We start from the raw sequence: 13218 nt of genomic DNA, 5'->3' as shown, positions 1-13218 counted from the left end.
GTACAGAAAGATGCTAGACCAGTTTACTGCAAGCCATGTCCCGTACCATATGCACTCAAGGAGAAAGTTGAGCAAGAACTCAAAAGACTAGAGACTGAGAACATTATCTCTAAAATAGATCTATGTAATTGGGCTACACCCATTGTTGTTGTACCCAAGTCCGATGGCAAGATAAGATTGTGTGGTGATTACAAAGTTACAGTAAACCAGGTTCTAGACGGTAATCTCCCCAATACATTGCCAAATGTAGAAGATTTGTTTACAACACTGACAAGTGGTGAGATCTTCTCAAAATTAGATCTTACAAATGCAACTAGATGAGGAGTCCAAGTCATGCTGGACTATAAATACTCATCTAGGCCTATATCAATTTAATAAGATACCATTTAGAGTACCTTCCGCCCCGGCCATATTCCAAGGGGTGATGAACCAGATTTTGCAAGGTCGTGAAGGGGTAGTATATTATTTAGATGACATTAATTTCAGCTTCACAGGCAAATCCAGAATAACATTGAATGAAGTGCTCAAAGGAGTACGAGTGACTGCTCGCAAGTGAGTTATTTCAAACCTCAGTGGAGTACTGAGGGCACAGAGTAGAAAAGATGGTTTACATCCAAGGGAAACCGAGATGCAATCAGAAATGCACCCACTCCCAAGAATGTCACTTAACTTCGATCATTTTTGGGTCTTTTGAACTATTATGGGAAGTTCCTACCAAATTTGGCAACAGTGTTACATCCACTGAATGAACTATTGAAAAAAAACAGGTCCATTGAAAGTGGTCAGAAGAATGCGACGCAGCATTCAAGGAGCGTAAAAGCCAATTGGTAGAGAGTGCCAGGTTAGTTCACTATATTGTATTTAAGAAGATCAAGCTAGCATGTGACGCCTCTCCATATGGAGTTGGGGCAGTGATCTCTCATAGAGTGGGGAGGAGAGACCAATTGCTTTTGCTTCACGCACTCTCAGTGCTCGTGAGCGTAATTATGCGCAAATCGAAAAGGAAGCTTTGGCATTAATTTTGGGGGTCAAGAAGTTCCACAAATACTTGTATGGTCATAAGTTTACCACCGTTACAGACCATTGGAAACACCTCGATCCACTTCGAATGGCTATCAATCACAATGAACAATTGCTGTCCTTCTCGCTCAGCAAAATGTATATGTAACCTTTGTCACACCTTGGGAGGCCATCTCCATGGCTGTAATGGCACTGATGGTGGTTTCTTGTTTACCGATTGACATGTTGTACACTGACTAACGATGTTCTCTATATCTTTATCCAGACCTGGCCACCATAAGTAACTGTGTGCAAAACTCTAGGTCAAGCACATTCCCAGGTGCAGACCCTGACAGAAATCCTCCATCCAAAGTCCTCAGTTCCAACATTAGCTGCAGCCCAAATGCAGAGATGGGCTTTGATTTTGTCAGCAAATACATATGATATTGAATGGAGACGATCAGCTGATCACAGTAATGCTGATGCTATGTCTAGATTGCCTTCCCCATCACAAGTTACACCCGATAGGGAAGAAGTGTTCTATTTTTCATACATTGATGAACTGCCAGTCACAGGTGAAGAGATTGGTAGAGCAACCAAATATGACCCAGTTATGTCAAATGTGTATGGCTGGCCAAACCAGCTATCAGAGAAAGATATTCATCCATTCTTCATTCGTAGGAATGAATTATCAGTCGATAAAGATTGTATCATGTGGGGTGCAAGAGTGGTTGTACCAAGTAAATTCAGGTCCAAATTATTAGATCTTCATGACCAGCACCTGGATTTGTGCTTGACCTAGAGTTTTGCACACAGTTACTTATGGTGGCCAGGTCTGGATAAAGATATAGAGAACATCGTTAGTCAGTGTACAACATGTCAATCGGTAAACAAGAAACCACCATCAGTGCCATTACAGCCATGGAGATGGCCTCCCAAGGTGTGACAAAGGTTACATATACATTTTGCTGAGCGAGAAGGACAGCAATTGTTCATTGTGATTGATAGCCATTCGAAGTGGATCGAGGTGTTTCCAATGCAGAAAATAATAAGTAAAACATTTGACATTTTGCGTAGATTATTTTCTTTATTTGGCCTCCCAGAAGAAATAGTTTCTGATAATGGACCACAATTTTGTTCAGAAGAATTTGCACAGTTCACGAGTAATAATCGTGTGAAACATACCAAGGTTCCATCGTACCACCCCAGCAGAGCGCACAGTACAAATTGTAAAACGTGCCCTCATCAAAACAGGTGTTGGATCCAAAGCCAAAGAAATGACAGTTGTCACTGGACCACAAACTGGCTAATTACATATCGTAATACTTCTCATACAACTACTGGTAGAACACCAGCAGAGTTGTTTCTAAAAACGACATCCACGAATCAGATTTTCGTTGTTAAAACCAAACTTGGCACAGTCCGTAGAAGAGAAACAATTAAGACAGAAAGAGAATCATGATAGAGCGAAAGTAAAAGAGAGAAGTGTGAAATTAAATCAGAAGGTGAGAGTGAAGAGCCATTACCATAAATGGTTAAAGTGGTTACCAGGAAGAGTGGTGAAAATATGTGGTGCTCGCACATATTTGGTCAAGATGTTTGATAATGGACAGATTAGGTTTGTTCACATTGATCATATTTTACCTACAGATGTGAAAGGAGTTGAAGGTTAGAATGATTCGATTATTTCTGACTCATCAGATAGTATTGATACAAGTAGAGTACCCAGGAGCAGATCCTACTATTGTACTGGAAACAAGTCCAAGAGAAAGTAAGAATTTAAGTCTGAGTCCAAGTCAGACAGACAAACAGTCTGAAGTTGAAGAGAGTTCAAATGTAAATCAAGGGGGGAATCCCGTGGAGGAAAACTTTTCTCAGGATCAGCCTAGAATGAGTTTAAGTTCAACACCATGTTTGGAAGATTCTGTTTGAGAGCGAAGGTATCCTCTTTGAAACAGAAAACAAGTGGTTAAGCTTGATTTGTAAATACGGCAAAATAAATCCAGATCGTTTGTTATGTATAACCATGTATGATGATTCTTGTTATAATTACTTCTTCATTCAGGAGAGAGAAGTATAATATATATATAGCTCCACCCAGTAGGCTGCTGCGGTAATGCAACCATTGCTGTTTACAACAGTAAAGAGGGAACAGGTCACCTGACAGGTTCCTGAAGTTACCAGCCATCTTAAAGCCTGTGTGTTTGTGAGGTCGTATAGAAGATATCACACCCATCTCTATAATCTCCTCCAGCCCGACAACCCCACAACTCTTAATTCTTTTGACTCCAGCCTGTTGTAGCCCCTCCACTCCCTTCACCAAAACCTTTGGCAGCCTAGTTCCAATTCTCTACAATTCCCTCTCCTCTCAAGACCTTCCTTAAAACCCACCTCTTTGGAAAAGCTCTTATTCAGCCCTCCTAACCTGCATCTTAGATGTGGCATCTATTTTCCATTCATTTCTGTTAAGCCCCATGTGACTTTTTATTTAAACCTTAACTGTGCTATATAAATGCAAGTACTTGTTGTTGGTGTGATAGTAATGAGATACAAATGGACTGCATTTCAGTTCAGGCTGGACATTTTAATTCAGATTTTATAAGAAATACTGTAACATTTTATGGTATTTTCATTCCAGAAATGGTAACGTAGTTTCCTACCTCTGTGGTGTAGTCAGTAGCTTGGACAAATCTCTCAAATTCGGCATTGGTGACTTCATATATATCCATATAGAACTGTTTAATGTGTGCTTTTCTGGCTGGACCCTCTCCATCCTCAGGTATCCCAGGGTCATCTGTTCCCATAGTGAACACTCCACCTGGTATCAGCACCATCTTAAATAAAGAGACAATACACCAGTAAAGGTGGTCAATTATTTGACCTCATTGAATTAATGATGATTGATACAGCTTTCAGTATCAGTCAACTGATTACCAAACCAAAATAGTATTTACTAAAAAGGAAGAAAATCATGTGGTTGAGGCTTAAATGTCAGAAGTCACACTGGATACCGAATGTGTGTCTTACATTTTTCTCCAACTTAACTGAAAAGTACTAGACACACACAGTGTACCGCAATACACTAACCATTTCATAAATCACTTGGCCAATGCTCTTGACAATCACAGTGGCATGATTGTGAAAAGGGATCAAGCAATGTAATGTAATACCACAATGCAGTGAAAACTAAATACTGTAAAATCTTACATTTCAGCTCCTAAAAGTACCTGGGGTAGTACTGGGCTCCCCAACCATGCTGCTTAGATTAAAATAATAAAAAAACTTAAAAATCAGTTCATAAACTGAATGACTGATTCCCTCTGGTAAATAGCACATGCATTTTCTCACGATACTGGGCAATTGTGCAGAAGATTAGCTGAAGCAGTGTGACAGGCTCCAGGAAGGATTAGCACGCAAAACTACAAGTGTGCCAATTGAGGAGAGAAGCAGTGCCAGCGAAGAGAAGACACTTTTCCACAATATAATACTGAAACCGTAATACAGTTGAAAGAATAGTTTATGTTCTATGTTGGTTGCCCGCTGCTACTCCTGTTTGACAGTCATAGCTAAAGTGGAAATCAAGAATATTCAAGACCCAATACTAATATTGCCCAATCTCTCAGACTCAAAAAGTACAAATTTGATTCTTTTACAACAAAAAAATCAATAATTCTAATGAGTTCATTATATTAAAAAAAGACTTGCATTTCCATTGCGCCTTTCACGACCTTAGGACAACCCCAATGACGTCCTTTTGAAATGTAGTCACTGTTGTAATGTAGGAAACACGGCAGCAAATTGCGCACAGCAAGCTCCCACAAACAGCAATGTGATAATCACCAAATAATCTGTTTTTGTTATTTGATTTAGAGATAAATATTGTCCAGGAAACCCGGGAGAACTCCCCTGCTCTTCTTCGAAATAGTATCGTGGGATCTTTTACGTCCACCTGAGAGAGCAGACGGGGCCTCGGTTTAACGCATCATCCGAAAGACGACACCTCCGACAGTGCAGCACTCCCTCGGTACTGCACTGGAGTGCCAGCCTAGATCTATGTGCTCAAGTCTCTGGAGTGAGGCTTGAACCCACAACCTTCTGCCTCAGAGGCAAGAGTGATACCCACTGAGCTGACACTGCTATACCGATATTTAAAATGGAGGAGCACTTTAAACAATAATTACTGTGCATTTAATACTTGGCTTGATCTTTAAAATATTGTACGAAATGAGTTGGAAATGTGTATTACAACACAGCACTAATTCTACTAGTTTTTCGGGCTAGAGAAATATCTCTTGCCCAAACCAACCAGGTTCTGATTCAATAAATTTTCAGTTCCTGGAACTGCATGCAGATCTTTACTGATCCTGAAGATTCCCAACGCTTGAGGTCATCCTAAACTCAGCCGCCCATGTACTAACTCGCACCAAGTCATGATCACCCATCACCACAGTGCTTTCTGACCGACATTGGCTCCTGGTTAAACACCTCGATTTCAAAATTCTCATCCTTGTTTACAAATCACTCCATGGCCTTGCCCCTCCCTATCTCTGTAATCTTTTTCAGCCTCACAACCCCACAAGATGTCTGCTCTCCTCAAATTCTGGCCTCTTGAATATCCCTCATTATAACTGCTCAACCATCGTGGCCGTGCCTTCAGCTGTTTGGGCCCCAAGCTCTGGAACTCCCTCCCTAAACCTCTCCCGCCTCTCTTTCCTCCTTTAAGACGCTCCTTAAAACCTACCTCTTTAAAACAAGCTTTTGCTCATCTGCCTTAATTTTTTCTTTTGTGGCTTGGTGTCAAATTTATCTGTTTTGTCTTGTAACACTTGTGAAGACCATGGCACGTTTTACTACTTTAAAGGCACTATATAAATAAAAGTTATTATTATTAACACACCCATTCGGTTAGTGAACAACGATCAGTGATTTTCCCAACGTGCGTAGCTGTGCGATTGCCACATATTCTTCTGGTTATCACCCATTCTATATTAATTTAGTCAACTGCTTTATACGAAATAGCAAATCAAATCAGTTCTCATGATGCTTTATCCCCAACCCAACCTTTCTTAACCCTCTTGGCTGGTAAGGGAGCAATTGACCCCTTATGCAGTCCTTTGCCAGCATGGGAGAACAGTTTGAAGTTCAGGATGACTCAATGACTGATTCACTCACAGGGGGAGGGAAGTGCATCAGCTCGGTTTGCTCTCTCCTCAAGGACAGCTCTGTTGAGATCAGGCGTTTGTCATCGGAGTACTTGGGGGCAGTAAATCCATGAGCAATTTTTCAACTGCTTGATTCCAATTGAAAACGGATTGGAGAACGCTCACGCTTCTCAGATGCTTCTCAGTTCATCTGTTGCATGAATGTTTCCTAATAAACACTCAACTTTTGAAATATAGTAACTTTTGTTTTGTTGCATTTCGAAGTGCAACACATCAGTGAGAAAATGACCCTGCGTTATCAAACAGAAACTCCATTTCGAAGCGTTTTCCTTACTTCATCAATGATCTTTCTTTACAACAATGCTCATTTCCCTCCACTCAGCCTCATCCATTTTTTTCCCCCAGGATTAATAATGTGCATCTAAAAATACAACTTTAGATATGAAATTTACATGCTAGCCAGCAAGACAGGGTGGCAAGCACTGACTGGACTTGGCAGGGTGAGCCACAAGTTTGAAGAAAGTGATAGCAACAGGAGGTTACAGCATATGGAACAGAATTACAGGCCCAATTCTTCTCACTCATAATTAATTAGTGGGTGGAACATCTAGGCTGACAATCACGTTGATCGGAATAACGCCTCAAAATAGAGAAGCCAATATGGTTGTCTACTCGATTCAGGAAATTGTGCATTCTGTTGTGGCTACCATTACCTTCCTGTCCCTCTGAAACTTGATCTTTCTAATTCACAGCTCACTTTCCTTCCCACAAGAAAAGCATTAACAGGACAGCGAGAAAAGGACATGCGGCTCCCTTTTGTATTAAATCTCCATCCAGCTATTCCCTGTTAGATCAGGGATTCAGCCATCACTTTTTAAATTTTTCATTAAGTCAGGCTACCCAGGATATCCAACATGGACTGTGGACTAACCCAATGGCTCATCTAGTTAAGGCAGCGAGCGTTTAAGCCATATAGACCAAGTTTGATTCCTGCTCTACCCAAGAAATATGATATCAGCCTGGCTAGATGCAGGACATTACAATTGGCCTCAGCGACTCTGGGTTTGGGAAAGAAAAAATAAATTAGCCCGAGATCCCACTTCTGATTGATATTCAATGATCCTTACTGGATATGAGCGCACATGGAAGTTGGGCAAGGACAGAACTGAGCTCGGCTGTGATACCGCTCATGATGAATAGCTTGCTGATGCTCACCATCTAGGCTGATACAGCAAGAATGGCCACGAGGGCGCTTGGCACCTGTGGAACTGGTATGTCAAGAGGGAAGAAAATTGGTGGGAAAAAAGAGAAACTAAGATGATAAATAGGTTGGTCTTGGGCAAGTTAAAGAAGTGGCTTGAAGATCCTCGCTTCTCATACACACATATACGGTGCGGCAGACTGACAATTTTTTTTTCTTATAAAGCCTTAGCTCAGTGATAGCGCTCTTGCCTCTGAGTCAGAAGCCCATGGATTCAACTACCACTCCAGAGACTTGAGCACATAATCTAGGCTGACAATTAAGTTCATTACTGAGGAAGCGCTCTTTCAAAACATTGAATTGAGGCCATGTCTGCCTCCTTAAGTGGAAACAAAAGATCCTGTGGCATTATTCAAAAAAGAGTAGTCGTCCCAGTGTCCTGACCTATATTTATCACACTCAACACGACTAAAACCAATCACCTGGTCATCTATCTCATTGTCATTTGTGGAATCTTGCTCAGTGCATATTGGTTTCCACATTTGCCAAAATAACAGCAGTATCTTAACTTCAAAAGTACTTCATTAACTGTGAAGTGCTTTGGGATATTCTGAGGACTTGAAAGACACTATATAAATGCAAGTTATTTTTTAAAGGCTAGAACAATTGTTAGAAATGAGATTAAAGTCTATTTATCTAAATATTACTAAAATTATCAATATTCCATGGAACAAAATAGCTGCAGTCTTGCTGGAATTACACTGACATCTGGGAGAAGCTAATGGCTGTTCGAAATCATGATGATGCAAGTCTATATGAATATTATGAAACTTCATGAAGGCCTATCTATGGAGATTTGGAGGGGAAAAAAAACTTTGCAGAGGTTCCTTTCCAGTGATTTATTAAATTGTATAGAATTAAAAACTGGTTAGATTGCATCTGGTCTGTGAAAAGATAGGGCTTAATGGGCCAAATGGCCTTTTCTTATTCCATATTTTATGTTCAATATCTATCACACAAATTAACTCCGAGTTCCAGTGGATGTTTCTGAAGCTACCCTTAGCTTGTCCTTCCCTTCTTTTTTAATTGCATGTCTTGTTTTAGAAACATAGAAACATAGAAAATAGGTGCAGGAGTAGGCCATTCGGCCCTTCGAGCCTGCACCACCATTCAATATGATCATGGCTGATCATTCACCTCAGTACCCCTTTCCCGCTTTCTCTCCATACCCCTTGATCCCTTTAGCCGTAAGGGTCACATCTAACTCCCTCTTGAATATATCCAATGAACTGGCATCAACGACACTCTGCAGTAGGGAATTCCACAGGTTAACAACTCTCTGAGTGAAGAAGTTTCTCCTCATCTCAGTCCTAAATGGCCTACCCCTTATCCTAAGACTGTGTCCCCTGGTTCTGGACTTCCCCAACATCAGGAACATTCTTCCTGCATCAAACCTGTCCCGTCCCGTCAGAATCTTATACGTTTCTATGAGATCCCCTCTCATCCTTCTAAACTCCAGTGTATAAAGGCCCAGCTGATCCAGTCTCTCCTCATATGTCAGTCCAACCATCCCTGGAATCAGTCTGGTGAACCTTCGCTGCACTCTCTCAATAGCAAGAACATCCTTCCTCAGATTAGGAGACCAAAACTGTTCACAATATTCCAGGTGAGGCCTCACCAAGGCCCTGTACAAGTGCAGTAAGACCTCCCTGCTCCTTTACTCAAATCTCCTAGCTATGAAGGCTAACATGCCATTTGCCTTCTTCACTGCCTGCTGTACCTGCATACCAACTTTCAATGACTGATGAACCATGACACCCAGATCTCATTGCACCTCCCCTTTACTTAATCTGACGCCATTCAGATAATATTCTGCCTTCGTGTTTGTGCCCCCAAAGTGGATAACCTCACATTTATCCACATTATACTGCATCTGCCATGCATTTGCCCACTCACCTAACCTGTCCAAATCACCCTGCAGCCTCTTAGCATCCTCCTCACAGCTCACACCGCCACCCAATTTAGTGTCATCTGCAAACTTGGGGCTATTACCCTCAATTCCTTCATCCAAATCATTGATGTATATTGTGAAGAGCTGGGATCCCAGCACTGAGCCCTGCGGTACTCCACTAGTTACTGCCTCCCATTCTGAAAAGGACCCATTTATCCCGACTCTCTGCTTCCTGCCTGCCAACCAATTCTCTATCCACGCCAGTACATTATCCCCAATACCATGTGCCTTGATCTTGTACACCAATCTCTTATGTGGTACCTTGTCAAAGGCCTTTTGAAAGTCCAAATACACTACATCCACTGGTTCTCCCTTGTCCACTCTACTAGTTACAATCCTCAAAAAATTCCAGAAGATTGGTCAAGCATGATTTCCCTTTCATAAATCCATGCTGACTTGGACCGATACTGTCACCGCTTTCCAAATGCGCTGCTATTTCATCCTTAATAATAGATTCCAACATTTTCCCCACTACTGATGTCAGGCTAACCAGTCTATAATTACCCATTTTCTCTCTCCCTCCTTTTTTAAAAAGTGGTGTTACATTAGCTATCCTCCAGTCCATAGGAACTGATCCAGAGTCGATAGACTGTTGGAAAATGATCACCAATGCATCCACTATTTCTCGGGCCACCTCCTGAAGTACTCTGGGATGCAGACAATCAGGCCCTGAGGATTTATCGGCCTTCAATCCCATCAATTTCCCCAACACAATTTCCCGCCTAATAAGGATATCCTTCAGTTCCTCCTTCTCACTAGACCCTCGGTCCCCTAGTACATCCGGAAGGTCATTTGCGTCTTCCTTCGTGAAGACAGAACCAAAGTATTTGTTCAATTGGTCTGCCATTTCTTTGTTCCCCATTATTAATTCACCTGAGTCCAACTGCAAGAGACCTACGTTTGTTTTCACCAATCTTTTTCTCTTCACATATCTATAAAAGCTTTTGCAGTCAGTTTTTATGTTCCCAGCAAGCTTCCTCTCATACTCTATTTTCCCCCTCCTAATTAAACCCTTTGTCCTCCTCTGCTGAATTCTAAATTTTTCCCAGTCCTCAGGTTTGCTACTTTTTCTGGCCAATTTATATGCCTCTTCCTTGGATCTAACACTATCCTTAATTTCCCTTGTTAGCCACAGTTGAGCCACCTTCCCAGTTTTATTTTTACTCCAGAAAGGGATGTACAACTGTCGAAGTTCATCCATGTGATCTATAAATGTTTGCCATTGCCTATCCACCGTCAACCCTTTAAGTATCATTTGCCCATCTATTCTAGCCAATTCACGCCTCATGCCATCGAAGTTAAACATAGAAAATAGGTGCAGGAGTAGGCCATTCGGCCCTTCTAGCCTGCACCGCAGGCTTTCCTTAAGTTTAGGACCCTAGTTTCTGAATTAACTGTGTCACTCTTAATCTTAATAAAGAATTCTACCATATTATGGTCACTCTTTCCCAAGGGGCCTTGCACAACAAGATTGCTAATTAGTCCCTTCTCATTACTTTTTCTGGTGCATCAAAAATCCACTCATGTCAGCGCTGCTCATTCTGTTGCGATTTAAATAATTTTTTGAACAATTCCATCTTTAATCCACCCCAGTGAACAGATTTAGCTCCCTCTACTTATCACTTTTGAATGCTACGTTGAAGATTTCTATCTCCAAGCATCGGATGTTCATAACCAAGTCTGAGCATTACTACCCTCTGCGGCATGTCCATCCTTCCATAGCTAATAGCTTCTCCGAATTTCAAGTCCCAATAAACTTCTTTATAGATACTTAGTACTTCATTTGCTGTAAAGCGCTTTGAGACGTCCAGTGGTCATGAAAAGTGCTATATAAATGCAAGTCTTTCTTTCTTTTAGAACAGAGAAAGTTAAAAGGATATTTAATAGAGAAGCTCAAAGTTACGTGGGGTTCTGACTAAATAAGGAGAAACTGTTTCCAGTACTTGGGTGGGGAGGTCAGTAACAAAAGGACACAGATTGGCAAAAGTAGTTGGCAGAACAGTTGAGGTATTTTTTAAACACAGCAAGTTATGATGATCTGGAATGCACTGTCTTCAAGGGTGGTGGACGTAGATTCAATAGTAACTTTCAAAAGGGAATTGTTTTATAGAATTGAAAAGGAAAAATTGTAGGACTATGGGGAAAGAGCAGAGAAATGGGTCTAATTGGATAGCCCTTTCAAAGAGCTGGCCTAGGCACGGTGGGTCAAATGGCATCCTGCTGATTCTATGATTATTGCATTGAGAAAATGAGGAATAAATGAACTGGATGTTTTTTTAAATCAGGAGCTGTGACTTTATCCGCATATTTACATTCTTCAGATGTGATTAGTGTCCTCGGGAAGGAGAAATTGTGGTTTGAATTGCGGATTTCATTATTCTTAGCCAATCAAACCATTCCAATAGTTGCACTGGCCTGCATTCCAACAGTGACTACAATTCAAAAGTACTTCATTGACTGTAAAGTGATTTGAAACATCCGGAGGTCGTGAAAGGCGCTAAATAAATGCAAGTCTTTTTACTTCTCTAATAATCGCCTGTTAAATTCTTCGTTGTTCCGAGGTGGCACCTGCATTAACAGGCGTCTGATACGATCAGTACCATTTTTACAAGTTAGAAACAGCTCTTTCGGCCACAGTGCATTGTATGCGTGCTCCGTTTATACTGTACCTGTCGATACGAACGGAAATGTTAACAGCAACAGGGCAGGCAGTTACCAAACGGTCAGGTTCGGTACGGCAGTGCTCTACCTGATTGGTGCGCCTTTCCCAGCGTGGCCTGTCGTCCTCTGCGATCTCCTGACCGACAACATTGGCCTCCCTGGAGTATTTGACAGCCGCCTGTTTGGCCAGTGAGCTGCGGTCACCTGGAGTGTCGGGGAGATGGTCAGCAGCTTCCCGGCGACTGGTGGAGCCGCAGCCGCAGCCAGCGGAGGAGCCGGGAGTGCTGGTGTCTTTGGGTGACGGACTGGTGGCAGCTGCTGGACTCAAACCGACCGAGAGAGCGATCAGCGCGGGGTACAAATAAAACATGAAACCTCTCCCGCCCAGAGGCTGCACTCTGGGCATCGCCATGTTGGCCGCCGATCATGTGACCGATCAGCTGACTGTTGAAAGGCCCGAGACCGTCACCGGCCGGACTCGCTGCTACCGTCTCCTCAGGAACCATTCTCCTCTGGGCTTTCTCCAGCATTCCCTGCTCCTCCCGCCCTGCTTATGCTTTGCAGCGTTTAAATGAAAACAAAAGCCCACAGCTTGTTTTTGTTTTAAAAACAACAAAAATGGCGGCGATCAGCTTCTCTTCCGGTCACAGAATGTCACATGGCAGCATTCACCCAATCAAACAGTTCAGTTTGCATTTTAACGACGAGCAGGGGGAAATAACAAGAAGGTCCGCGTCTTGGACACAAAGTGCAGTGTTCATCCAGGCACAGTCCCACTGCTTTGGAGGACTTGAACGTGAGCTGTGGATAACCTGCTGCTTTTACATCTTTATGGTTACTGCTGTGTTATTTTTGCTCTGTTGTTAAAGGTTAGTTTTTTTTTGGTGGTTGGATATGTGCTAATGGTTTAGTTTGGTAAATGGTTAAATATTGCGTTTAACATGGATTGTATATTGGATCTAATTTGTTTGTAATATTTTTTCTGTGTAAGGGAATTTATTTGAAGGGTGCTTAAATAAAACAGGCTGTTTTAATTGCTGCTACTCACATTTTAAAAATATCAATATTTGATTGCGATGATTTTGTTAATAATTATACTTTTAATATTTGTTTTGTGGTAATTTTTTCAATAACATTGTTCTTAGACTTTCCTTAATGTAAAATATGTTTGGAACACAGAGAGT

General features: G+C 41.7%; 1 protein-coding gene across 6 annotated transcripts in view; it reads right to left on the bottom strand.

The window, feature by feature from the left end:
* The window catches only part of sumf1 (sulfatase modifying factor 1), a 203638-nt gene extending 190967 nt beyond the window's left edge, over positions 1–12671 (bottom strand). For 2 of the 6 annotated variants that reach the window (XM_070895732.1, XM_070895736.1), the window contains exons 1-2: positions 12123–12671; positions 3660–3833 (exon numbers count right to left, since the gene is read on the bottom strand). In XM_070895732.1, the coding sequence (XP_070751833.1) occupies positions 3660–3833; positions 12123–12446 (498 nt within the window). In that variant the 5' untranslated portion in view covers positions 12447–12671. Of the gene's footprint in view, positions 1–3659; positions 3834–12042 lie in introns of all 6 variants that reach the window. The other 4 variants (XM_070895731.1, XM_070895734.1, XM_070895733.1 and 1 more) reach the window with 4 other exon arrangements.
* Positions 12672–13218: the final 547 nt, after the last annotated feature.

This window comes from Pristiophorus japonicus, chromosome 12 (genome assembly GCF_044704955.1).
Source record: "Pristiophorus japonicus isolate sPriJap1 chromosome 12, sPriJap1.hap1, whole genome shotgun sequence".
Taxonomy (NCBI): domain Eukaryota; kingdom Metazoa; phylum Chordata; class Chondrichthyes; family Pristiophoridae; genus Pristiophorus; species Pristiophorus japonicus.
This window is presented reverse-complemented; position numbering and strand designations above follow the sequence as displayed.